Source organism: Taurulus bubalis, assembly GCF_910589615.1.
Source record: "Taurulus bubalis genome assembly, chromosome: 21".
NCBI lineage: Eukaryota > Metazoa > Chordata > Actinopteri > Perciformes > Cottidae > Taurulus > Taurulus bubalis.
The window spans coordinates 11468142-11496141 of record NC_136609.1 but is presented as its reverse complement, the minus strand read 5'-3'; the positions used below and the strand labels follow the sequence as shown (position 1 = coordinate 11496141).

Here is a 28000-nt window from a genome sequence, read left to right as displayed (position 1 = left end):
CGTGGGGATTTAATATATATTAGGGATTCAATTAAATATAAAATGGACTGTAATAATATACCCAAACAATAGCAGTTTATTTCCTGATATTACGCTTTGTATATCAGTATATGAGTATTTACGTGACTTGTAAGATAAACGATGCAACGCTTAAAAAAAAACCCGATATTAATTTTGACCAAAATGTTAACCGAGTACTTTTATTTTGAAAATATTTTCCGGACGCTGCATATCCACTTGACAGCGTTGCCTTGCCAAGTCGGCACCGTCGTCAGATAGGACAACCAATCAGAGAGCAGAAATCAGTCAAGACGCGTAAAATATCCCGCCCCTTTTTCAACGTGTCAACACTGCCGTAAAACGACCGGTGACTGTCGCAAATCACACAACGTATCTACTGAGGCGAATAGTGAAATTTCTCTGCTTCCTGTTAGCTAGCAGATCAATAACGGAATATAACAACGATTAACATGTCGTTGTTATGTCTGCAGGAGACCGTAATATGAATGGACAGCTGTGTGATAGCAGAAGATGGACTTCAACAGGACGGTTCTGGTGACTGGAGGCTCTGGATTCATGTGGGTTTATGTCATTAAAGTTACTGACGTCATACGACCAAACTATTAAAGTGCTTCTAATTATTTCTGGCTTTGTTGATGATTTTGCTGATGTTGAACACTGCATTCAAGTTGCATATACGGAATAAATGCATTATTTTATTCCATTGCATTCATATTACTGGTGCATCAACATGTAAGCAGCAGTTTACTTGATATACTACTGGGTGGTTTTATTTACTCTTTAACAAGACATTGGATTGAATATTACAACATCACCTAATATCATAGGTAGGTTGTTGATAAGCAGCGTGCAATGTGTTTTAAAGTACATGTTTTAATCTTCTTTTGCCGTCAAATAAAAGTACAACTTTTCCCAATTAAAAGTATAAAGTAAGAGGTAATTAAAATACTCAAGCACAGGAAAAGTACCTCTAACTGTCTCTCCCTCTCTCTTTACCCAGTGGCTCCCATCTCGTGTGTTCGCTGGTCAGCAGACACCCCGACTGGAGAACCATCAACCTGGATAACGTGAGTCTTCCTGCAGGAAGATGGATCCACAGCTGCACACGTTCCATTTCTCTTTGTCTGGTTTCTCTTCCAGTTGGATTACTGCTGCAGCCGCAGGAGTCTGGAGAGCGTTGAGGACAGAGCCAACTACACGTTCATCAGGGTGAGCTGCGTCCATCAGCATCGTCAAACCAGCGTCTTTAGTCACTAACCAGTAGTTTCACTATTTAAATGGCCTCCTTTCCTCCCCAGGGGGATGTGTGTAACTCACAGCTGGTGAATCACATTTTCAACACAGAAAACATCGATGTGATCTTCCACCTGGCGGCCAAAACGCACGTCGGTGAGCAGCAGCCGGACGTTACAATTCACATGTGAACGAGCTTCTGATGCAACGGTCCTCTCTGTGTGCTTCCTCCGCTCAGAGTCGTCGTTTGAGACTCCGTCTGTTTTCCAGCGCGTGAACGTCGATGGGACCAGAGTCTTACTGGGAGCCGCCCATCAGGCCCAGCACCAGCCGCAGCGCTTCGTCTACGTCAGCACGGACGAGGTGTACGGCGCCGGGCTGGACCGGGTCAGTGTCCAACTGGTGGATTGTTGGGTGGATGTGTGGACTTTGTGGTTGTTGGATTATGATATGATATCCATGATGTCTGCAGGTGTTTGATGAGAGCAGTCCAGTGAGGCCCTCCAACCCATATTCAGCCACAAAAGCAGCCGCAGAGTACCTGGTCCGATCCTACTGGGACAAATACAAGGTACACACACACACACACACACACACACACACACACACACACACAGGGACCAATCCTCTAAATGATTTGAACAGGTTATTGATCTGAAACTGAGGATTCTTGTTTTGATATTTTTAGCCTGGTTTCAGCTTCTAAATTATGAAAATGTGTGTATTTACAATTTATTACCAGTTTCCCATCATCATCACCAGGAGCAACAACATCTTCGGGCCCAGACAGTTCACTGAGAAGGTACAGCACACTGACGCTCCATCTGTATAATGTCTTCTTTTTTATATCAGCAGTAAACCATTAAATAGTACAGACAAAAAATCTAAATATTTAGTCAAAACTGAAGGTGCACTGATTCATCACTTCATTAAAGGGGTAAAGATATTCTCCGCCTCTCGCTGACGTTTAAAACAAACAATCCTCTTGGTCTTTCAGGTCATTCCGAGGTTTCTCACCCTCCTGCAAATGAACAAGAAATGGTAGGTTTGTTTGAACTTTATTTTGAAAAGGTTTCACTGGGAAACCAGCTGCTGTATTTGTTGGACAGAAAAACTAAGCCGAGTTCATCTCGTTTCGAATCTGCCGAAGCACCATCCAGGGAACGCTCCCTCAATCGCGCCATTTCCTGTTCGTCGATGACGCCATCAACGCCTTCCTGCTGGTTCTGGAGAAAGGCATTGTGGGAGAAATATACAATGTGGGAACAAGCTGCGAGATTCCCATCATGCAGCTGGCCAGGGAACTCGTTAAGATGGTGGGAACTGCTCTCCTCATTCAAACATAGCTGGAGGCAGCTAACGTCCTGAAAACTGAAGTGTCTGCTCCTTTAGGTCAAGAATGTTCCAGACTGCCAGGTGAACGACTGGCTGGAGTTTGTGCCCGAAAGGTGAGTAAACAAAAAGGTGAATGATGCATTTAGAGGTTCTTATTTCGGTGACTGATTCATGTTAATATCAACACGATGATTGTAAAATCAGCATGCAAATATTTCTCATTACTCGATGTGATGGACCAGTTCGACGAGTCAAACATTTTGTTTCACGAATCAGATCAGGACGGAGATACAATTGACCTTTGACCTCTGCAGGCCGCGCGTCGACCTGCGCTACCCAATCAGCTGTGAGAAGCTGCAGCAGCTGGGCTGGAGAGCGGAGGTGTCGTGGGCTGAAGGCATCAGATGGACCGGTACACACACACACACACACACACACACACACACTAAAGATGCACGTTTTAGCCCAAACTGTCCAGCTTAGTAATGATATAAGCCGATGAAGAGAGGTTTATGTGACGGTTCCCTCTTAATCGACTTAATTCCTGTTTTTTCTTCTTCTTTTTAGTCAAATGGTACCGAGACAACCCAGACTTCTGGTTGGACGCCAGAAAGGACCACGAGCAAATCAGAAGCGGGCTTGAAAAAGACACAGACGACTAGGTTATTTCCTGCAAACAAGTCGGTTTATCCGACACGTCCGATTCACATCTCAACCAAGAAATACGGAAGCCGGGCCAGACAGAGAGTAGCTCACCGATTGGTGGACCGGCAGGAAGGCGGAGCCTCCCTTCAACCAAAGCAAAGTTTCACCTTGAAATGATGCACTTTATTATATTTAAATGGAGCGTGAAGCTCTTAAATACACTGACCAAATATTCTGGAGGTCGGCTCAAAACAGTCAGGACGCGGGTATAACATTTTACATGACGAGGTTAAATGGGCTGCTTAATTGCACGTAAACACAACAGCTGCTGCTGACATTCAGCAGCTTTAACTTTCAAATGAATGTTTTACTTTTGATTCTGTGATGCAGTAAGAAGGATGAGAAGGGACCCGTTTGTTTTATACACATTCTACAGAAGATGTTTTTCATAGAATTCTGTATTTAACTGGAATAAACTTGATAATTTAATAACTTACGGTGCTTTTCTCAAACATGTACAATGCTACACTTAAAAAAAAAGACAGAAGAAGAAAGTCAACACCGTTTACATTTGCAAATCCAAACCTTTATTTGTGGTAAAATCAGAATAGATGCACAGTTTTCTTTTTTCTTCGTGCAGTGCTCCTCTTCGTGCACATCTGCTAAACTAATACATAAAGCAAATACTAACTACCAGGCTGGAGGTGCTGCGCGTTCACATTGAGGGGTCTGGCCAGTCAGCAACAGCGACAACACTGGGCTTTATCCCGTTTCAATTCACTAAACAGCAATCATTCCTAAATACAACTACAACCCTCTAAACTTTATTGAATTGAAAAGGTAAAATAAAGCTGCAAAGTATTGTAAATTTGTTTGGCGTCCCCACTCTGTTTCCCAGAGACAAGCCATGAGTTTGCATTAATGTTTTGACGTGTTTACAGAAAGGTGCGACGTGTGATAATTCCACTACGCTTTGCTGGGGCCGCATTGCATTCTGGTCCGTTGAGGCTACTTTGGACACTAGATTTGTCCCTGTATAACTGCAGCATGTCTCAACGTCATGTTCTAGGGATCAGCTACAGGTGGCAATAAAAACTTGTGTAAAAGACACCTGGAGGGGCGTCGCCAGGTCATCTTTTCCCCGTTTCTGATTGGCCAGAAGCTCCCACACATGAGCAAGTAACACACTGACGCCTGAAAATATGCAAATCACAACAACATAGCAATAGAACCACAGTTAATTCTGTGTTATGAAGACTTTAAAGATCACCACTTGCCAGACATTCACAACAAGGGTATTAACGGGAAGGAAAAGTGTAAAGACTCAAATGAACAAAACAAAAAAACATCTGACTTGGAGAGAATCTGGACACTTGTTTTTTGTACTGCATGTTTGTTTTTTTACAAAATGGTCTTTGATCATAACGTTTTGTTAATTATTTTTTTAATCCAAACCTTGGCATATATGGTGGTATTGTCTCAAATTTTGTCTGCCAATTAAAAATGGCTGTTTATGGTAGATTTTCATTATTGGCAATGGAACCTGTCGCACAAACAGGTTTATGGATCTGATACTGAGTCCAATGTGACTTTAAAGGTAACTCGTGTAGGACGTTTCTCCTTATATGTCGAACGCATCAACGGTTACAAACCGCCAGGGCTTCAGTCTGTGGCCTCGTGACTGAAGGGCTCGCTTATCTCATCACTGGCACAGAAGTACGCTGCATGCTACTTTTAAACAATATTTCTCTTGACAAGGACGAGGAAGGAATACGAGGACTTCTGTGGGTCAGGACACGTAAAGTGGCAACGGGGTCTGGTAACACACGGAAAGATACTGGGGTCTTTGCATTGGCCTTAAACAGAACTGACGTTTTGGGATTTCTGACCGGCATGATTTTAATCTGTTTGTGGCGCCGCTGCCTGACTGAACCCTTCTTGCAGTCGCACATAATCCCCGGTTGCTGCGGCGACATATTTTAGGAGAAATCCCTACGCGTTGCATCTTTAACATTAAAAAGCTCACACTACCCCAGAAAAATAGAAATTTTCACTCATACCAATGACATTCAACATTCAAGTGCCAGTGTTTTTGTTTACTGTCTTTTGGTCAAGTCACTTTGTAAAATATCAACTTTTGTATTAGGCTTATAAAAATAAATATTTCTCAAAAATGCTTGATAAATTACACAAACTAGCAGCGAAAGTAGACTCGAGAACTCTGTGTGCAAACAGCTGATTCCTACGGTTGCTGTTAACTACAACTCCACCTGGTCCCAAAAAAAAAGGAAAATGGTTTCATATCTGGAAGAACCTTTCCATACATCACACACACACACACGCACACACACACACACACACACGCGCACACACCAACTGTGGAGAAACCTCTCTTTTTGACCTGGCTGCGCTACACTTCAAACACTCACTCCTTCACACCTCTGAGGTTTTGAAGTACAAGTACTACAGAAGACTTTAGTTGCACATCAAACTAAGTAACTGAAGTATTTTCTGTAAAACTCGATGGGTTTCCTACGACAGAGGGGCCTGCGGGCCGCAGCAATGGGAGCATAGCACCATTAATTGTTCACCGACAATCAAAGCCCTCCTGCTGGAAAGCCGGTTACCGCGGTGACGCAGAATCGTTTCGCCTTGGCGACGCCGTCGGTGTCCGCTGCCGCGGTAATGCTGTATGCAGTGTAACAAACTACCATCCTCTCCATTAGGGCTGGGTATCACCCTTGAATTTAAGGCATCAAAAAGGTTTTAAAAATATTTTTTTTAAAAAGCCAAAAAAACAAAACGAAAGTGCTGAATTTCTAAATGAGTAAATAAACCGAGCATCCTCTACTTTTGATCGGTAGAGCTGGTGGGCAAAACAAACGGTTCAGTCAGGCTCATTTACTGCAGAGGGCAACGATCAACTTAAACAAGACCAACAGCGGGAGACTAAACGGCTGTACACGGCACAGCTAAATGCTAACGGCTAAATGCTAACAGCAGCATGCATACTTCCGCTTGTGCCATCGGTTTGCACAACGGCTCCTAAACGGGGACACAATGTGTGAAGCAATGCTTTAATTCTGTGTTTTCCCCCATATGCTCAACACTATGAGGTGACATCCACATGCATCCGTCTCTGCACCTCCATCACATAAGAAAAAGGTTAATGTCTTGAAAAAAAATACCCAGCCCTAACCAACACGTTTCAGTCTTTAGTTGATCAGTGATTCAGTCACTTCAAGGCACCGTGCACATGTCAGACTTTGGGGCTAGTTTCGCTCGTGCCAGTGTCTGCTCTAATCGGCCCAAACTAAAACTCAAGCAGAGAATCTCGGTGACCGCAAAGTAATTGATCTATTGCACGCGCTGCAGAAGTGGTGGGACGGGGGATGGGGCACAGTGGTAGTTACGTGATGCTCAAAACACAGTTCAATGGTAATCACAGCCGACCTATATGGTCCGCCTGCCTTAGAAAAAGACCTAAATACATTGCATATATGTATAAATATATGTGTGCGCACTCTGAACAACACTACTTGACATAATTGCTCTAGAAAGAAGACGAAAAGTGAGGTAAACTGAAGCGTCACCTTGCCATTCCTCACATCTCCATCACTGCATGTGAACCGCTCAGTCGTTCCTTCATTTATTCCCTGTTTTTCTACCTGCCCCCTAGTGGCTGTTAGAAGGCACCGCAATGTCTACGAACTGAACCAGATTCAATCAAGCGGCTTTGATTCTCACTCTATGGCCTTCTTAAAAAACAGTACGCCTCTGAATTTAGGCAGCGAGAACAGCATACTTAGCATTATTCCTAAAACACAAGAGACTGCACTAGCTGCATACTAAGTTTCTGCTTGGCAACAGCCATGGATTCAAGTAACAAATGCTGACAACATCTCCTCTCACACAACAGTGTCAGCTGACAATTCAGTCACGCAATAAAACTGTTCAGTCGATATTTAAAGGTGGACTCAAAATCAGAGCGCATCTTCAACTGGAAGGTCGTGAGCGTCAGCTTGGCATCCGTCTGCCTCTTCAATGACGGAGGAGTTTAAAATTGGACAGTTAAGAAACAGCTGCCAACAAGACAGCGGATTAAGAAGACGTGTCCTAAAGACTTAAAAAAAAAGTGTAACTTTAAGAGTTGTGTTGATGCGTTAAGTGAGTTTTAAACTAAGCAAATCCTTCATATTTGATTGTCATATGCAATGTTATCTTCAACTTATTGTCCCGTTGCTGATTCCTATCAATCGTATTCCTTCTTCCTGAACAGCAACAGCTCCCTTTAACCAAGTGTGGTATTCACATCACGACCACAGAAAAGTTCTCCGATTGGCTAAAACCATGCGGTGGGACACCTCAAACACAGCTCTGGTCAACAAGCCAACCGCCGCTTTTAACGGGTGCTCATAGAAGTTCAGCCTGAATTTGACTGCAAGTTGAACAATAGCGACGACACATGACAGCTGAACACACGCAGCGGAAAGATAACACACTTATTTACTACTTGGCTGTTTTTTGGTTTGTTTCGGGGAGCGGTCGATGGAACGTAATGGAGTTCATTTACGTTGCTAACATTGCATCCTATGACAACTGTCCGATAAAGTGGTCCCTCCCTTTCAGGTGACCCAGGTTTAGTGAGATATAGTAAAGCACTGTCTGCTTGAATCCTGAGTCCTCCAGCATTACTCAGCCTGAAACTCTTCAAATAATTATGTAAAAGCCAACTAGTTTTCCTCGAGCCTCCCTCCCGTGCTGTACTGGAGGGAGCTCGATTGACCTGACCACCACCTCCGATAAAGAAGTAGTCTAAAAAAAATAATAATCATAGATGACGGGAAAAATCAGAGCTGTAACATAACTAAAGCCTGCTGTAGAATTGTATCTATTTGCTTGGCATTTTTAACTCCTTGACCAAAAAACAACAACACTTGCATATGTTTTATCGTCTTGGTCCAGCCTTGTCATTTGTCAAAGCCAGTGGGCAATTTGAGGGAATCAAGTCCCACTATTGGTTGAGATTTGTGTAAACGTTTCCGGAAATAATATCTCTTAAAAATAAAAATAATAATCCTGCCGACCGTGTTCAAATTGCCCACTGAGCTGAGGAGACCAGACGCTGCCTGGTCCAACGTCGAGTGATCAGACGTGATTTTCTACACGACAAGTGTTGTCTCACTTGTAATTCACATTCTTTCTCACTGGAGATTCTTCTCTTTTTGTTTTAAGAAGAGTTTAACTATTTACATTTTTAATCTACATTTTCACTTCAAAGTTATTCATGTAAACAAATTAAGACCCTGATGGAAATTAGCAATTTTTTCCTCCACCAGGTAGCAACAGAGCTCTTTCTTGGCTCGTCCTGCTGCTCGTTAGCACAGCGGGGGATTTGGACCTCGACCACTGAGCCGGTCAAATAAACAGTGGCGTTCCTTTTAAAAGTTCAATCAGGGATGGAACATGGACGCGTCTCCACGGCAGGGCGGGGCGGGGCTAACCACGGGTCGGGGGGTCAATACAACACGTTGCATGTTGTCGCCTTTAAGTTCTGCTGTGCCACTTTTCCACGAGCACATCGCAGCCGTCCCGCTAGCTGTCTTTTTAGCTGCATGGCGTCATCCAACAACCACACAGTCATACAGACTCGTCTGCTGAAGGAATAGTAAGAAAAGACGGCAGACAGGACGTGGCTAAATCGTGCTCAGGGCGTGGCTTCGTATCCTCCAGGAAGCCCCAGCTGCCTCTGCTGTGAAGCGCGTTAGGCTAGATTACCTTTACTTGTATCCCTGACCTCAACAGGTCTTAAGGACCTAACAAATAAACTGGAATGACTTATTTTAGAGAAGACTCTTCATGTAACTCTCCAGGATAGAGTGAGCGAGAAATTTTTGAACTCTTTAAGCCTTTTTTTGTTTGTTGTGTATCCCCTTGAAAGAAGCTTTTGGCAAACAAGGGTTTCAATGTTTGTGGTGGAAGCGGAGCCCGTTTCCCAAAAGCATGTTGGCACCAAGTCAGCCGAGCAGCCGCGGGTTACATTTAATAACTGTTGTTTTCACCAGACGCTACGTGGCAGTTTTAACGCCAACAACCCCAAAAAAGATTGCAGCGTTGCTCACATCGCTTCTGGATGTAGTCACAATACTCTTGTAAGAAGTTAAAGAGTGGTAGGGTTTTAACAGTTATTGTAAAGCTAACAACGGCGTCTCAGTAAAGAACTTTATCTCTATTTGACAACCACATGTCTGACGGGGAAGAGGAGTAACATGACGCGACTGCTGCTGCACAACGAGGGCAAATTCTAACGTGACCCAACACTTAGTGACAAGATGCCTTTGAGAAGCTCAAGCTCAAACCAGAGCTGCAGATGTGACATATAGGTCAATAAGTAGGACTCGGTTTCCCAGAAGCATAAAACCACTGTCGTTTTCTCTGCTCACTGGATAACAAAAGCAAAGAAGTCCTTCACAAATGTAATGTCTTCTTTTTTTTAACCCATTTTAGTCACTCTGGATGAGGGTTTATCAAAAGAATCTATAAATATGGCCGCAGTGGTAATTTGCTTTTGGGAATCAGCTCATCAGAGACCTGACGAATTTGAACTCCAATAAACAGACAAGGAATTGTTTTGAGTTTCCTCATCCCGGTTTGTGTTTAGTTTTTTTTTGCCAAGGTTTGATTTAGTTCAAGCCTAGTTTGTTTCCTTCCAAATATAAATAAAGAAAAACATGTTTAAACCCATACATGACATTAAATACATATTTTTTTTAGTCACAGTTGGCCAATACTTGGAGCCACTTACCTATTATGGCAATTAAAACAACGGAAATAAGAGACAAAGTTCAAATTCTTAAAGGCACAGTACAGAAACAAATGATCCTCCATTATGTTTTTGTTTCAAACAAAGAAAATGCCGTTAGCTAGCATCGTTGCTAATGGGCGACAACGTGTGCTGGCGTCCCACTGGCTGGGTGTCTCAGTGTCCCGCCCCTTGTCCATACTTCCCATGTCTCTGTTAGACATCTCTCTCAGATCTCAGGAAATCAAGACTTCATTGTTGCTTTAAAAAGGTGAAAAACGAACAAAACAAAAAAACATTTTCCGTTTCTGTGGCTGCTTTTAAGTATCTATCATGTGAATGAAGGAGACTTCAGCCAGTTCCCGTTTTGGAATTTAAATGCAGACATATTTTGCTCAGATTTGACATCTTGCCCATCTCTGCGCTATATTTTAGAAAAGTTTTTGGCCGGCGATTTACAACATGGCCATGCGTTACATACAAAGATGACATGTGAAGGTACACAGGACGCCTGGCTGGCTTTGGGTGAATGCAGACAAAAACACAATGAAGCCAAAACTCAAATCTAAAGTGACAAAAAAAGATGTCCCCCTGCTCGTCTACAGCTGTTTGTCAGACTAACTCACTGTAAATATTAAACGTCCAACTAATCTTAGGGGGTTAAAGGAACACCTAGAACTTTAAGTCGATTGGTTATTCTTCTGCAAGCGCTTGCCACAGAGGGAAAATTGTTCAAAATGTCCTCACTGACAGTAAAGGATGACGCTAGCTGGTGTTGAAAAGTAACCAACTAAAATCGAAGTATCCCTTTATAATGTGGCCTAATGTAAGAAGTGACATTTACCAGAAATTAGGAAATCAAAAGAAGAAAAGATGGGGGACATAAAGACGAAGGTGGAGATGAAGAGAACGAGAAAAGGAAGAGAATTAAAAGATCTGAGTGCTTAGGGATGGAAAGAGGGCTATATAAATGAGTATAAATAGTTTAATAACATGCACGTGGGTTCTCGGGGTTAATGAAGGGGAGAAGGTGGATGGGGTGCAGACAACAGTGAGTAGAAAGGAAGGAGGATGAGTGAGAAGAGAGAGGGATGAGTCAAGGGAGGAAGGAGGAACCTAGTTGCCCCACCAGTCAACTTGAGAGTGTTGCGAGTAGTTTCCTCCGTAGGCGTCGCTGGTGTAGAAGTTACCGAAGCTACCTGGGCGGGACGAAACGGGAGAAAACGCAAAGTCAGCAAAGCAAAGGGAACCCAATGAACCAAAAGTCACAATGGTCCCGGATCCTCACCTCCTGCAAACCCGCGGGTGCCTCCATGTGCTGCCTGGTTGCGACCTCCACGTCCTCCGAACCCTCCGGCGGTTCCTCCGGCGGCCGTCTGACGATAATCACGTGCTCCAAAACCACCAGAGAACCTGGTGGCAAAAATCAAATGCATAGTGAACGTCACTGCATTTGGCCAAAACGTAATCAAATGGGAGGAAACGGCGTGTGCGTCTACCTCTTAGAGCGCCCTCTGTTGGTGCTCTTATGCTGGTGCTCATAGGCCAGGCTCTCAAGCCATGAGGGAACTTCCTGTTTGGCCTCTACCAGGATGTCCAGCAGGTCTTTAGTGATGTTCCCATTTTTATCGTTGAAGAACGATGTGGCCAGTCCTGCAGGTAAAAAGTAGTAAGTAACGGTAGTGCAGGGTTCAGACACATTCTGACCAGTGCATTTCATAACTTTTAACCAAATGTCATGACAAACGTTTAGTGAAATCTGGGTGTAAACAGTAAAAAGTGAGTAAATGTAGTATTTAAACTAACAATGAGAATACAAAGCATACAGTAAACCTTAAATGACACAAATAAATGAGACAATAGTTTGATTAAAAGAATAAACATTTATATAGATGCCTGTATGTCTGCCTGCTTATATTTTGAGTCTCTTTTAAAAGCATATTCATTATTTCAAACTCAGCGTAAATGAACGTCATGAACACATGAATATAACACATTTACATGACTTTTACTAAACTTTAGGGATTTTATTTTTTTCCAGGACTTTTCCAGGCCTGGAAATAACCATTTTTAAACTCCATGACTTTTCCAGGTTTTCCATGACTGTAAGAACCCTGGTAGTAGTAAAAGCACAATTTCTAATAGGGTGTGGCTCAATGACTTACCCAGATTTCCGACTCGTCCCGTACGTCCGATACGGTGGACATACTCCTCGATGTCACTGGGCAGGTCGAAGTTAATCACATGTTTCACATTGGAGATGTCCAGACCGCGCGCTGCTACCTGAATTGCACAAACAAGAAAAAAGCAAGTTTAATAATATTCATTCAGCAATGTAACCGGTGTGTCTCGCAGGGCGTTATGGTTACTGACCGCTGTGGCCACCAGAATGGGGCATTTTCCGGATCTGAACTGGCTCAGGGCCTCCTCTCGGTCTCTCTGGGAGCGGTCGCCGTGGATACTGGTGCAGGCGTAGCCCTCCCGATACAGGAAGTCCTCCAAGGCGTCGGCGCCTTTCTTGGTCTCCACGAATACCAGAGTCAACGAGTCCTTACCTGATGATGAGCCGAGAGAAGAGACACCTGAGGTTAAGCGCTAGTGGACGGTCGCCGAATTTACAACACTGGCGCCGATTTAACCTCGATGAGAATTAAGTGGCTGCTGCAGAGCTTTTCTGTTTTAAAACCTCAGATTTTGAATACTGAAAAGAAGAACAGTCAGGAGGTCACACGCTTTCTTTGAACCCAAGATATAAACACATCAGAAGACTTGGCAACATAAAGGTTTCAGACTTCCCGTCTCCCTTCATGATGTGGATCTGACTTGTATCCGATAGATTTTGCCAGAATCAACAACCAATTCTATCTTATACTCAACAAAACATTGATGTCAGCTTTGTGACATTTCGATACAATTTGATGTGAAAATCCTTTGTATCAAAAGGTTTTTGACACTAAAGTCACAATAAATAACATTTGGATTCCTGCAGCTAGCAAACATTTAACAGGAAATTCATTCATTTGCAATTTAAAAAAAAAGAGCTGCAGGTACAATATATTAATATCAGCTACTCCTTCAGCCCCACTGACAGGTCAAACATCTACTGGTGAGGCCGTTTCAGCCCCTGGTGCGATACATACATCTTAATAACATGCACCCTAATTAGCTTAAAATGTTCACATCACATTTGTCTATGAAGAGAACAGTGCAACAGGCAGTGTGGATAAAAACAAAACACAATAATTACAAGAAACAATAGTTAACAGTATCAGCAGCACTGTGTTGTTGTGAGTTGAGCCACTGATGGAAAGAGTTTGGTCACAGCTCTTCCTCCATGAACATTACTTCCTGATTATGAAGCGACGGCCATCGGCCCGCGTTTGTCTCCACTCGTCTACAACATGACCAGACTCTCTCCATCGAGGCTTTGGGCCCGACATGAAGACACCACAGCAACATACTGCACGTAAATGCCACGAAAAACTCGACAACCGAGAAATAAAAAGTACAACAAGCATGTTTGATTGAAGGCGGAGCAAACTGGACCCATGAAATGATACACAGAACCGAAAATAACGGAATAAACAAAGGAGTCTCCATCCACAGAAGAACATCAAAGGGCAAGCAAAATTATGTAAAATATGAAATGACAATTACAAGTTTTCCCATTGAGGAGCTTACCAGGTTTCTCTATGTTGTCTCCAGTATTGTCCTGTACCTCGCTGGGGATGACTTAGGATAAAACCACACCAAACCACCAACATGTCAACTGCACTCAATCAGCAGGAGAAAACCAACTCTGTATGTTCTAATGTACCCAAAGTCGGCCTCAGTTCACAAATGTGTTGCGCTAAACACGAGGAATGCATCGGCTGGGATGGGAGGACGACAATATGATAATGGGAAAAGGATTGTGGGAATAAAAACCGCATTGTGTGTATGTGTGCGTTAGCAGTAGCTCTAAACCGAGGAATGTCGTGTGTGTCGTAGTTCTGCAGTGCGAGGAGACATCTGAAGGCAATGAGCCGTCGCCGCTATGCGACTGTCTCACCTGTAGCACTGAGCAGGTCCAGCAGGAAGGACCTCTTATCGCTCTCCTCCACCCACACAACTTTCTGAGTGATGTTCTCTGAGGTGGAACCCACTCTGCCCACCGCCAGGAAGATGTACTCGTCCAGGAAATCCCTGGCTAGGATCTGGAAGTAGAGCAGAAAATGTGCTTATTAATACATTTTCAGCACTTCAGGTGCCTCTGCATTGCTTTACCATTGCATCAACGCCCTTACAGTCTGCCAAGAGCAAATAAAGAAATTGTCCTTTTGAAACGACAATGCATGTCCGCCAAATTGTACTTTTTGAATTTGATGTAACAGCAAACATACCTGGATCTCTTTAGGAAAGGTTGCGCTGAACATCATGGTTTGTCGGATGCCTTTGTGCGGCATGGTGTCCTGTTCAACGATGCGTCTGATCTGTGGTTCGAATCCCATGTCCAACATACGATCGGCCTCATCCAGGACCAGGTAGCTTGAGTGAAGAGGACACGAGAGAGGAAGATGAGGAGCGAAAACTTGAACATGATCAAATAAAATGTCTCATTCTAGAAGATGAGGGATAGCATTAAGTGAGTCCCTAATCTTACGTGCAGTAGTCCAGCCCAATCTTCCCCCTCTCCATCATGTCCACCAGTCTCCCAGGTGTGGCCACCAGCAGGTGGCATCCTCTCTCCAGATCTCTTATCTGCTGGCCAATGTCAGCGCCTCCATACACCACACAGGGACGCACTCTGGAGCGGTAGGAAAACTACAGACAAAAGACGAAAAGGTTGAAGAAACACGTCGATAAACGTTCGTCCAGATTTCTTGCTGATGGGATCGTTTACCTTCCTGGCTTCATCGTATATCTGCAGGGCCAGTTCTCTGGTCGGAGCCAAAACCAGTGAGAGGGGGTAGTGCTTACGACGCCCATACTTTCCATTATCCTGTAATGACAACGCAACATTTTCAATAACGAAAATGTACAAGTTTGTTTGTTGTTAAAGTCTAAAGAGGGAGAACATAGTTTCAGTTGGTTATGATTAACTCAAATGTACTTGTGGACTATTCATTATTTATTTTTCCCCACATAACAGCTTCATGATCACACTTAGTCCAGATTAGGCTCACATTAAAATCTGTTCGGCTATTTCATTTGTTCAACAGCTTATTGAAGACAATATACTCTGAACAGCTTTTCTTTAACGGGTTAGTAGAATAAGTGAGGGAAAATAAACTGAGAAAACCTCTGAAACAGATGTAAAGATCGTTCTTTGAAGTTAAGTGGTTCTGCTCGTTTTCAGAATTAATATAATTAACTGACGCTGAGAGCTATTGTTCACTTACCCACAGTGAGTGAGTGAGTGAGTGAGTGAGTGAGTGAGTGTGGAAACAGCTCCTCTTTAAAGGTTAAGGGAAGCTAAGCATCGTCTTGTGCAGTTGTGGTCTTGTGTACTATTATCTACCATTTGCCAATTACTTAAGATCGTTCTCCATCTGAACTAAATGTAGTGTTTTTGCCGTTTGCCTGGTGAATAGACTACACATTAAATGCATCTAATCTAAAAGACGTATCTTCATAACACATTATAGATAATAATAAAAACTCCACTAGCAATTTATCCATACATTTATGTTCATTTTAAAAGCGTAAGGAAATAAAGTCCAGTGTTTGTTGTTTTCTGACCTGTCCGGATGCTTTCGCGGCATTGAGAGCTTCTCCTGGTCCATCGTTGTAAATCTGGCTGAGAATCGGCAGCAGAAACGCTGCAGTCTTCCCAGAACCTACGGACACAAAGCCAACCTCATCCATATCCTTGGGTATTCAGCAGAAACATTTTCCAGGATTAATACATCGCTTTGTTTGGTTTCTAGAGTAACGGTGTACTGTGTGTTTGTCCTACCTGTCTGCGCGCAGGCCATGAGGTCTCGCTTGGACTTCACAATAGGAATGGCATATTTCTGGACAGGGGTCGGTCTGGTGTAGCGACTCAGAGCAATGTTACCGATGACAATCTCACCCATGTCCACATCTGTGAACTAGAACACAAAATAAAACATTTATATATATATATATATATATATATATATTTATATATATATATATATATATATATATATATATATATATATATATATATATATATATATATATATATATATATATATATATATATATATATAATGCAATATTGTTGGATCCCTAGTTAACAGCAGCAGCTTACACTCTCGATGTGGTGAGGGCAGTTCTGTCCTGTGGCCTCAACAGGAATGTCATCGTATTTCTCAAAGTTAATCCCAGTGTTACTGGCGGCGAACAATTCACTAGAGAGGAAGAACGGAGGAGAAAAAGATGACTGAGCAAAACAAAAGTAATACATCTGACCAACAGCACAAAACCCTGAAGAAAATCAGTTTATAAACGCATTAAAAAATACAACTTCCAAGAGTAAAGCAGGTCCTGGAACTAAGGAATTGAATATCAAATTAGTTTCTCCCATGTTTCTGGTTGTAAAAGCAGACTCACTTTTCAAGGCGTTCGTTACGTGGTGTTGGTTTGGCCCAGTCTCCCTCCTCTCTGGACTCCTCCACCCAGCGGCTGTTTCCACCGCCGCCGCCACCTCCACCTCCACCACCACCTCCACCGCCTCCTCCTCCTCCGAATCCACCATGCTCAAACCTGAGCACAACACAGAGACAAGATATGTGATGCTGCTATGATGTTTAGCAAATTCTACAAATCACACTTCTCTAGAAAACTTCATTTGTAAGTATTTAGCATTCGTGGAATGGTCACTTTGCCTCACAATGCAGTAATTGGGGCTTTTAGCTCAACTATGATATCCATAAAAAAGGTACACTACATGCTTCTTTTTGATCTAAAAGCAAAGTTTTCCCAAGGACAGCATAACACACACACACACACACACACACACACACACACACACACACACACACACACACACACACAGGATCACTAGAGGTTAACGTTTTGCTTTCATGTTGAACATGGCGCCTCAACCTGAAGTTGTTTCAGGGACAGAAGTTACTCAGCCTGCAGTGTCTCATCTCGTACCTTCCTCTGTTAGCATTGCCTCTGTCATTGAAGAACGCAGACTTCCCACGGTTGTTCCCAAAACTGCCATAGGCGTCTTTGGCAGTGTTCCAGCCGCCGGCATCTGGCAATGAACATGAAACTATAAAAAGACACTTTCATACATATCTTATTATTACAACAGTATTGAACAGGGTGTGGGGACAACTACAGCTGGTCTTTGGGCTGAAATATAGGATTTTATATAAATATATACATGCACAATGTCTGCAGAGATGAACTGCATGCTGAGTGTGCAACAAATATTGTATTTTTGTGTTATGTGCAGAGCAGATATCTCCCACCATAGAGGATAACGGATTCATGCAGGAAAATCAAAACCACACCTTTATTTTCGTAGCCACCAAACGCCATTGGCTGTGGCGGGTTGATGGGGTTGAAGGCACCGCCCCTGTTGCCGCGGTAACCCCCTCCGACACCACCTCTGCCCCGCTCCATGCGAGGCGGGCCGCGGTTAAACGTGTTGCCGCCAGCCATGCGGTTGTCATGGTAGCCATTGACAAAATTGTTGCGCCCCCCATCCCAACCATCTGCAGAGGGAGAAAGAGCCAGTGATTAACTAAACAATGAAAAATAAATTAATGTTAGAATATAGAACGGTTATTACTCATCACTGCTGTGAATGCAGATTACTTAATAATACCGATGAGTAATAAATGTGATGGAGTAACATGTACGGTAATGAGAACTAAATAAACAGGCAGCAAAATGCAAATGTGTGATTAGTTGAAGTTCAGAGGGGAACTTACAGTTGGCTGGTGGCGCTATGGTGTAGCCGCCCTGTCGACCGGCAGCAAAGGCATTTCCTGCGGGACAGAAGCAGTGTTTCAGTTTCATCTGGAAACAAATGCAGTGAATAAAAAAGGTACCCTGTGGAGTTTTTGACCCTGGTAGCATTTCGCCGGCGTGCGGGAGACACGATTCACATTCTGCTTTCGGTTTCACGCTGATCAAATGTTGATGGCAGTAATGAAGTTGTGCAAAGAAACTTAGCGACGCACCAGCAAAGGCATGTAGGAAGGTGACTGCTAGCTAGTCAACAAGGATGTAAACAATGCAAAATATCCAGAGTAAATCTGTTTGCAATTGTTTTAGGAGGAAGGACATGGACTCAAAGACTCACACAATGTATTTTGGTGATCACAACTAACTGTAAACACAACTTGGTTTTAGTTTGTTTACTAGACAACTCCACAGGACAGACTACACTTGATGCTACACACCATTTTTGGAAGTCTTTGTTCTGTAAATGTGGAGGAATACATCGCCCGGCAGACAGAGAGCGACAGTGTCCAACATCATTTAATTATTAGACTTTAAGGATTTTAAATTAATAGCGTTTGAAGCACCTTCAACATCCATTGATCTGTGGTGCACATCTGAAGGTAGGAATCATGGAAACTGTGTCAATGACATTTAAACTGTACTAAATTGCTATTATCAGTGATCAGGTTAGTTTACATTTTAAAAAAGTGATGTACATTGTCGTAAAGGAAAAAGAAAATATTTCCATGGTGGCTTTCCTGTCCTTCCCCTATTTATTTTATGTGTTGTACTTCCCTGTCTGCGGCCTTGTTAACCAGAGTTTATTACGAGTGGAGGTCAAAAGTTCAGGTGTGTGAGTGTTTAGAAAAACAATGTGAAGTTCTGTCGGCTGCTTACGGTTCGGGTTTCCACCTTGTCCGTCTGCCGCACTCAAGTCTAGGACAGCGAGCTGGAGAAACGGACACAAAGAGTCACACAAACAACAAACACACTCATGTTCAGCAGAACAAATGATCCAGCTTTGTTAAACATGTTGGAGTCAAGAGAATTATTCTTCTTGCGGCAGGTGCGATTAAAACCGGCTTCCTACTTTAAAATGAAAACACACAATGGATTGTTCTTTGATAACCCACTAGAGGACACAGACATGTTTTATTTACAGCAGCAGACAACTCTGCACACTAGGTTGAAAATTATTTGAACCGTGTCCTGCAGAAATGCTATTATGGTGACGTCAGCAAACAGCTGGTCCGCGACACTTCACAACATAAGGATAGCAACGTGATGAGGAAAACGCTGTGCTGTTGTTTCTCTGAGCAGAGAAACAACTCGACCAACAACTTTGAATTTATGCTTTTATTGCCAGAAACTGCATTTCAGTCTTGGGGGTTTAGGATGCTCTTCTGCAGGAATGAACTCAGCTAATACGATGGATTGATTTCTCCATAAAATCCCATTGCAGCTTGTTTTTGCATCCTAGCTGAAAACTACATGTGTGTGTTTAAATGTTGTGCATTCGGCGCTCTCGTAGACATTTTGATACGCACACCTTCCCAACATGTCCATTGAGAACACACAGTACCTTTCTGTTGCCATCCAACTGTCTGACCAGGCAGACACAACTAACGTGGGACTACGCTCCTAGTGACGCAGACGAAAAGATATTTTTTAAGCGGGACGCAGTCAAGACAAACTAAGAAACACAGCGGGTCGAATGGCCACACGCCGCATTGTGTGCGCGTGTCCGACCCGCTAGCTCCATCTCTGCACCTCCATTTTATTATTGAATCAAGCTGCAAGACAAAACGCAGCGAAGATAACAGTCGACGGGTGCGTTTCATATGACCACGTGGGGAAGCCGGCGGCGCCACCCGGGCGGGGTCATCGCTATCCCGTCTCACGTTGCAGCTGTTCATACGTAACTTTTTGACAACTCATAACGTCGCGAACGCAGCTACAATCCAACAGATTTAAAAAAAGGAAGAACCCGTTTGTTTTCCACACCGAATGGTTGGGTCCCCGCTCCGCAGCCGCTAGTGGACGCAAAGGCGAGCAAATGAAGCGCACCCAACGCCAGCTAGCACGGTAGCAGCGCGTTAGCGGCGCTTTTTAAGCTAGCCGGTAACGTTTATCCCCGGGAGTTATAACACATTTCATCAGCTGACTCTGCAAGAGACATTAAACGGACGAGGCTTACCTGCTGCTCTAGACCGTGGACATTTTCGACGGCCACATGACTCATAACTATAGAATATGGAGGAAAAATGTTGTCGTTGAAAAGAGGACCTCTTTGTTAGCCGGGTTTGATGTGTTATGTCTCCTTCTGTCTTGTTTCTGTGGTCACGGCAGCTGACAGCTATTTCATTGGTTCAACAGCGAGAAGTAACTTTGTAAATTGCTAATCTTGAATTTTACGTTATGATAAATTCCTGTATTTTAGCTACAAGGATGGTACTTAATGCAAACTCAGCTGATGTCGGTTTGCTCTTTAGCTGAAGCTGAGCTGAAGCCGTCGTGCACGAGTCACGCTGACCCGAATATAACGTAAACTATATCCGGTCGCGCCAGAATAAAAGTCTACAAACACAGGTCAATGTAAAAATGTGTTATATATGTGTCAGATATGGCTTTATCTGTATAATACAATTTGTATTTGCCAAATTAAAAATAATTATATTTTGTTGTGTTATGTTATGTTTACTGTATGTGCTAAATCATGGAAATGCAATCAAATGTGACAACCACGTTGTTTGTTTTGTTATTTGTATGCGTTCAAAACTCTATAAACATCAGTGCATCTAGTCTGAATCATATGTTGGACATTTTTACATGGGGTTAAGGTTTGCTTTTACAACGTAACACGTCCTTAAAAATAAAAATAAATATTTTACTTTCTTACTTCCGGACCGCCGCGTGCTAACACTCCCTAGCTTGACTGACGCATCGGACATGTTATTAATCCAGATACCGCGAGACTTTAATCCCAGTTTGTCGCGATATCGCCATTATAGTAACGTGTATATTGTCAGTTGCCTTCTTTCTATTTCCATTTGCCTCTAAATTTGTTTTAATTACTTATTTTTAATATATTAATGATGCATAACAAATCATTCATATAGGAATTCATATCCTGTACTTTTTATTATATGCCCCATTAAAATACTTAAGATATTTATACATTGTTTATTTATAATGTGAGTGTAATGTGATCTCTCACCCTCCATTGCTGACCACTAAGAATTGAAACAGCAGTAACACAGTTAATGGGAAAGGTGAAGTAAGGTAAATAGGCGATTTAGTGAAGACATTTGCATCTGCTTTGACACGGTGAACAAATACATAACTACTGGATGCACGGTGGCCATTTTATTAAAATTCTCTCCATGCAGCACAGTGTGTTTTCAAAGTTGGAACGACGTCATATTTCACTCCTGGCTGCAAAACTTGTTTGTATTCTGGAACTCTGCAGGTATTCAAGTAATGGTTAAAAAGGTGGCATGTGTGCAAAATGCGTGACTTGTGTTGGTTTGTGTTGATGTGCATGCTGGCTGCCTCGCTCATTGTAATTACTGCAGTTGCCGTCTGGTTGGATGTGCCTCCCCCTCACCAACTCATGGTGGTGGTATTTCAGTGCACCATCTTTCTTTTTGCTTGCCCTGTTATGGTTTTGTTGTTGGGGCACACAGGTGTTGCTGCCCTGGTCCTCCATTCTTTGGCCCACGTCCACTTGAGGTTTTACATGTTTTTACTTGCTCAATAACTCTCTTTTCATAGTATTTATAACAGATGTATCCACTGAATGTGTGCGGTATTTATGAATGGAAACTCCCTGTTCACGTCCGGGTGGTTGTGGGTGAGTTTGGAGAAAGGCTTCCCACTTGTGGTGTAAACTAATAATAACAGTTTGCCCTCAGTTTTGTGTTTGATATTTTAATACATTTAATGAACACATTCTCAGAACCAGTTCAAAGAAGTGTGTGACACCAGTTCTTCTTACGATCACACAGCTCATACTCTGACTTGCAAAGCTTTCTTAAATGTTTTTTATGTCACCAACTGGCTTAGTGGTTAGGGGCCGTGGTGTACCAAAATTAAACACGCTATTTATTATGAGCGCATTGTTGGTATTAAACTAGAACCCACAACCACAGATACATGTTTTCTGTGGTTTATAGTCAGTTCCTGTTAAATGTATAACTTTTTTTTGGTGTGTATACAGTGACTTGTTCAAATATTGACCACTGGTATTTGGAAACGTGAGCAGTCTTGTTGCAAAAACCAACACAAACTTCAATAAACCATTGTTTCCTACATTCTGTAAAGCTTTTAGAGAATAGCTGCGACATATTGATCGTTGTATAATCAAATTGGTCCCACCAGAAATGTCTTTCATGGCAAAACGGACCGAGAAAGAGAGGGACATTTCCTGAACGCAGCTCAACTCTTGCAGCAACTTAAATTGTATGATTATGAACTTGAAGACGCCAAAGAGAAGAAAAAAAAGTGTGGTATGTGTCTACCCGCAGTAACTTTCCACTTCAAGGTCTGTAACTTTCCGCTGTGGCAGAGGCGGTTGTTTTTATTACCCTAACTGACAAGAGTTGAGTGGTGGCATTTTTGACTATCTCTGTATCTTTTACGAGAGGATGTGAAGTCGGCTTGACATACCATGACTAATGTGTCCTGATATTTAATTGCCTTTCACATTCAGTTATTTTCTATTAAAGCTTCTTGCTGACTTGTTCCTTATATGCATGCTTCTCTGAGAAAGACAATCAGACGGCATCAATAAAGCCAACATTTGCATTTTGTCAACGTTTAATACAAGAATACCGGCATAACAACCTGGGGGCATAATGGTCACAATGATAATGTTTATCTCATCAGGTATAAAAGTAGCCGTTTTCTCTGTTTAAGCGTGTAACATTTGTTAATTAGCACTCAACTCAAAGTACAGCTGAGGCTGATGGAAATGTCATCAGTCACAAACCAAAGTATTGGGCAAACGGAAATTGTCAATAGCGAGATGAGGTATGAAATTCATACCGTGGAGAATCTTGGCAATCCATTCGACTGTTGTTATGTGACTCAAGAGTCAATATGCACATGCACCTTTGTGTTTTGGACAATGGTGTAGATCATCTATGTTCAGGCCCCACGCAGCAAAAAGAGATAATAATAACAATAATAATAATAATGCATTTCATTTTTATTGCACTCTTCCTTCAAAAGTAAGTTAAGATAGTTAAAGCAACCCATAAAAAATAAAAATAAGAATGTAATAGCTGACAATACATTAACTCAAAAAATGCCTTCCTGAATAAAGAGGTTTTTAGGCCAGTCTTAAAAGAGTTCAGTGTCTGAGTTGCCCTCAGGTGGTCAGGGAGACCGTTCCACAAGCGTGGCGCCGCCGATATACTGTAGTTTTTGGATGTTCTTGTCAGTGATCCCAGTGCAGAGTGAGTTGCAGTAGTCCAGTCTTGAGGAGATACAGGCGTGGACGAGCTTCTCTGTGTCTGACAGGGTTAAAGTGGGGCGGAGTTTGGAGATGTTTTTTAGATGATAAAAGGAGGTTTTGCACAGGAATTTGATATGGTCAGTAAAGGTCAGGTGAGGGTCAAACCGAACTCCCAGATTGGTGACTGTGGAGGAGAGGGGTATGACCTGACTGTCAAAGGTGAGATGAGTTATGGATGATGTCTGAACCTGGTGTGGAGTGCCAACAAGGAGGGCTTCAGTTTTGCTTTTAACTGGAGAAAGTTGTTGCTCATATACGCCTTCATCTCCCCAAGACAGGCGGTGACACATGGCATGGCTGCAGAGGGGTTTGGGGCAGTTTTGATGTAAAGCTGTGATACAGCAGATGACGCTGTGTCGTACAAAATGAATAGTTCACACTAATTGAAACCATGTGGAGTACACGTATTGCTTCAATGTCTTTACGGCCATGGGTGGGAAGTCTCACAGATGAGGTGATTCCTACTGTTGATGAAGTTTAACTGCAGCCAATTTTCCTGGGTGTTTTCCCAATTTGTGGATGAACGTTAATAACTACCACCACCATAGCTGCCACCAAGCATTTACACTCAACTCCTAAAGGCAGAGGTTTGTGGACCTCTGTACCGTTGAGTTGGCTTCTGATAGTCCCCTGTAAAAAGAGGAATACTTTATTAAATTCAGTGGAACTTAAAATGCAATGTTATTAAAGACTATCTTAACAGCTAGTGTCTCCTAAAAGGCGTTAATACGCGAAGAAAGCATTTTTTTCTGCGTCTGAATTTGGGCGGCCGCATCGATTTCGAAAATACATTTCATAATATACAATAAAGTACTAATTCGTTGTATTAAAAAAGTTGGGTCATCAGCCCAATCCTAAGAATAATTCAAATCTATTTTGAAGTGCAATTGTTAGGAAAAAGCTGTTTGTACAGGAGGCCTTTCAAAATGTTCTCACGATGCTCTTTTTTCATCCAACGTTAGGAGAAAACTGAACGATAGCTTACCTGCAAACCATTCCTGCTTGTAGTTTATGGACAAACGTGTCCCACTGCTTGGAATTGAAAGGAGCTCATAATGAGAAATAGATAAAGAGAAAGATGCCGACAGAGCAGATCACCACCAGAGCCGTGTTCAGGAGGATTCTGGTTCGAGGAGGTTCATGGAGAAGCTCGTCCACAATCTTCTCCTGTTCCTGGACTGTGAGGACCTGAGCTTCGGACGGCTTCTCCTGGAAGCCACAGAGCCACACCAAAGCCTTCATACACCTCCCACCCTCCACTCCTCCTCGCCCTCCTCCTCCAAGGCAGCCTTCCTCTTCCTCCTCCCCAACCCTCCCTCCTCCAAGGCAGCCTTCCTCTTCCTCCTCCTCCCTAACCCTCACTCCTCTCCCTTCTCCCTCGTCTACCTTTTTAAGGTCAGAATTCGTAAGATGTGTTTCTATGTCATTGGCTTCGATGACATGATTATTGCTTAGTTGGACATTTTTCTGATTGTCATGTTTTAATCTCTTCCTCTGGTTTAACCCCCACAGTGTGGTGTTTATGATTTGTTCTTTTCTGGGCGGAGGGGTGCAGAGACTCACTACTACGGTCACCAGAGCCGAAACCCAAAACAAGATGGCTGCCACATACATGAAGTGAACATCTTTGATGAACGATGGCCGCTCATCAGGCTGGTCGCAGTGAGGCTCGCGGTAAACCATTGCCAAAATCAGACGCACCGCTCCGAGGACAAACCCCACCACCCCGCCCCAAAAGGCCCCCTTCTCATTGCAGCGATGCCACAGCATGCCAAGCAAGAAGGTGGCAGCGATGGGTGGAGTCAGGTAGTCTGTTACTTCCATGATGTAGTAGAACATCTGGCCTCCCTGCATCTCGATGACGACGGGCACCCAGGCGATGCTGGCGATCACCATGAAAACCACAAACAACCTGCCGACCATCACCAGCTCCCTGGAGGACACCTGCTTCCGCAGCATCTTGTAAATGTCCAACGTGAATATGGTGCTCGCGGAGTTGAAGATGGAGTCCAGGTCGCTCATCAGAGCTGCGATGATCACGGCCATCATCAGGCCGCGGAGGCCGACGGGCATCACCGACATGACGAGCCGCGGGTAAGCCACGTTGCTGCAGCCGCTCGCGGAGCCGCACACCTCCAGGCAGTGCTCTGGGCTGATGCACGCCAACTCATCAGCAAACAGGATCCTGGAAATCATGCCTGGAATCATCACGATGCATGGATCAGTTATTTAATCAGCAGCAATCCTAAAAAGGTGAGCTATCAAAAGCAATGAATGGCTGTACCTGGGATGACGATGATGAACATGGGGAGGATTTTCAGAAAGCCAGCCATGATAGTAGATCCTTTGGCATGGGCAATGTTCTTCGCTGCCAAAACCCGCTGAACAATCACTTGATCTGTGCACCAGTACCTGCAACACAAAGGGACATTAACACATAGTCCTCACTCCTTATTACCTGTCCTGTTTGTTCTGACTGTGTGTGCAGGGATTAGGCATACTATAGGCTCAGGGCACCTTTAAACATGTGGCTCGATGGCCCAAAATATCTCAACAACCATTGGACAGATTGCCATGAACTTGTCTGGGAAGCATGGATGTTCTCAGAAAACGTCATGGCAATCTCAATATGTTTTCACTGTTTTGTACAAGCTTGACTACAAGGAACTAAAGCAGTGAGGAAGACAGTCTATGTGGAAAGATTTGGCGAGTACCAAATGGAGGATGGCGTCTGGCCAAGCAGGAAACCGGGCCAAGGCAGGTCTGGATCCGTCGGGCCTCGAAGCATCTTCAGAGCATTCGGCTTTGGGAGGAGGTGGAGGTGGCAGGATTCAGAATACGTCAGGTTGGGTGAAGATAGAAAGATGGCGGTGATGTTTGGCGAAGCCTGCATGTACTTGGTCTTCACCCCTTAAAATAACACAGTTTAGCAAAAAGCATAGCATGCGGTTTGAATTGCAGTTTAATTGATGCACCATGGGTTTAACGTCATTGCATGAAAGGAGATCAATACATACCTTCAAGTCCTCCCACTTTGTAGAGGCTGAGGCCTGTGAGGCAGAGTGCTCCGGCGATCATGAGGAAAGCCTGGACCGTGTCCGTGTAGATGACAGCGACCAGGCCGCCAGTGACGGTCAGCACAGCCGTCATGATGATGAGGAAGATGATGGAGAGATAGAGGTTCCACCCTAAGGATTCCTGAATGAACAAGGCCCCGGCGTAGAGGTCTACAGACAACTTGGTGAAGATGTACAGGATGAGAGACAACGCCGCCAAATACACTTTTAGCCGGTTCCCGCCGAACCGCTTGGACAGGTACTCCGGCATGGTGTAGACTCCACACTGAATATACACGGGGATGAAAACCCAGCCCAACAGCTGGAGCAGCAATAGAGCATTTAACTCCCATGCAGCCACGCTTAGCCCGCTAGCAGCACCTGACCCAGCTAGTCCAATGAAATGCTGGCTTCCTATGTTGCTGACGAACAGAGACGCTCCCACCACCGCCCAATTCATGGAGCGGCCAGCGAGGAAGTAGCCGCTCACCGTGCCCTGATTGGCTTTCCGCATGGCAAAGAAACCGATCGCCAGCACCAGGAGGAAGTAGATCACTACGACGATGATGTCCGCCACTTCCATGGTGGCGGCGGCAGCCATGTTCGAGCACTTCTGTCGCTCTTCAACTGCACTGAACTCACTAACTTCTGCGTTTTTGTATGAAGCCGTCAGCAAGTGGGAGTCTGAGATACAGGTTCCTTGTTCCTTTGTCGGGACCCTCAACTTTGGGAAGCAATGCTGGCTGCGACTTGGCAGCCTGCAAAATGGCGGTGCATTATAGCCGGGTTTTAAATGAGGGAGCCTCAAAAGAAAATGCTCATCTGGATCCTGCAACAAACACAAATGTACAAACTAAATTATTATTCTTTTCTCGAACCAAGGTTGAGACATTACGATCTCTAAAGTACATGTAGAATACCTTTACGGTCACGGCTTGTTAGTAGTGCGTCAACAAAAGCTTTGTCCATGAGAGGAGTCCAAGTCTGCTCATGTCTTGGATCTGAACTATTATGTCACTCGAACATTCCTGACGACAGCTATACGGCTTTACAACAAGTCACCGCTTGCTAGTTCCTCCGTGGATTAGTTCATCACTGTACCATATATATTTTGCATTTTGCACTTTGCACTTTGCACAATCTGTTTATGTAATTTACTTATTTACTTAATTAATGAATACACTCTTCAGCTGTAAATATAAATATATTTCATTCCAGTTAGTTGGTATTCTATTCTATTTTATTGTGTATATTTAAATATATATAAATATATATATACATTACTTTATTTTAATTTGTATATATTTCTCATCCCTGTTGCTTCTTTATATATTTGATCTTTTATCTTGTGTGTTTGTATTTCAAGTGGTAAGGCGCTACTGATGACGACAAAAAAATTTCACCTTGGGGATTAATAAAGTATATATTCATTCATTCATTTTGCCTTACAGTGTGATGTTATATTTGTTTTCAAAG

The 28000-nt window shown here is 43.3% G+C and overlaps 3 protein-coding genes across 3 annotated transcripts; 1 reads left to right on the top strand and 2 right to left on the bottom strand.

The window, feature by feature from the left end:
• Window positions 1-531: 531 nt before the first annotated feature.
• tgds (TDP-glucose 4,6-dehydratase) lies at window positions 532-3656 on the top strand (the record flags this gene model as incomplete). Its single annotated transcript, XM_079236589.1, has 12 exons — window positions 532-578; window positions 1022-1088; window positions 1162-1230; window positions 1320-1410; window positions 1493-1641; window positions 1727-1825; window positions 1997-2056; window positions 2252-2295; window positions 2405-2570; window positions 2647-2702; window positions 2904-3001; window positions 3157-3656. 12 exons carry the CDS (start codon window positions 532-534, stop codon window positions 3249-3251), a joined length of 1041 nt encoding a protein of 346 aa, XP_079092715.1. The 3' UTR covers window positions 3252-3656.
• A 7496-nt stretch (window positions 3657-11152) lies between these two features.
• LOC306753100 (ATP-dependent RNA helicase DDX3X-like) lies at window positions 11153-16110 on the bottom strand (the record flags this gene model as incomplete). Its single annotated transcript, XM_079236937.1, has 11 exons — window positions 15975-16110; window positions 15770-15855; window positions 14919-15017; window positions 14679-14839; window positions 14419-14563; window positions 14088-14232; window positions 12406-12591; window positions 12202-12315; window positions 11536-11689; window positions 11306-11449; window positions 11153-11231 (listed from the first exon to the last, which is right to left on the bottom strand). The coding sequence occupies exons 1-11, from the start codon at window positions 16093-16095 to the stop codon at window positions 11153-11155; spliced, it is 1434 nt and encodes a 477-aa protein (XP_079093063.1). The 5' UTR covers window positions 16096-16110.
• Window positions 16111-24518: 8408 nt separating this feature from the next.
• LOC306753033 (sodium/myo-inositol cotransporter-like) lies at window positions 24519-27125 on the bottom strand (the record flags this gene model as incomplete). The annotated part of the gene is made up of 4 exons (XM_079236864.1): window positions 24519-25666; window positions 25753-25880; window positions 26183-26378; window positions 26486-27125. 4 exons carry the CDS (start codon window positions 27123-27125, stop codon window positions 24519-24521), a joined length of 2112 nt encoding a protein of 703 aa, XP_079092990.1.
• Between the last annotated feature and the right edge of the window lie 875 nt (window positions 27126-28000).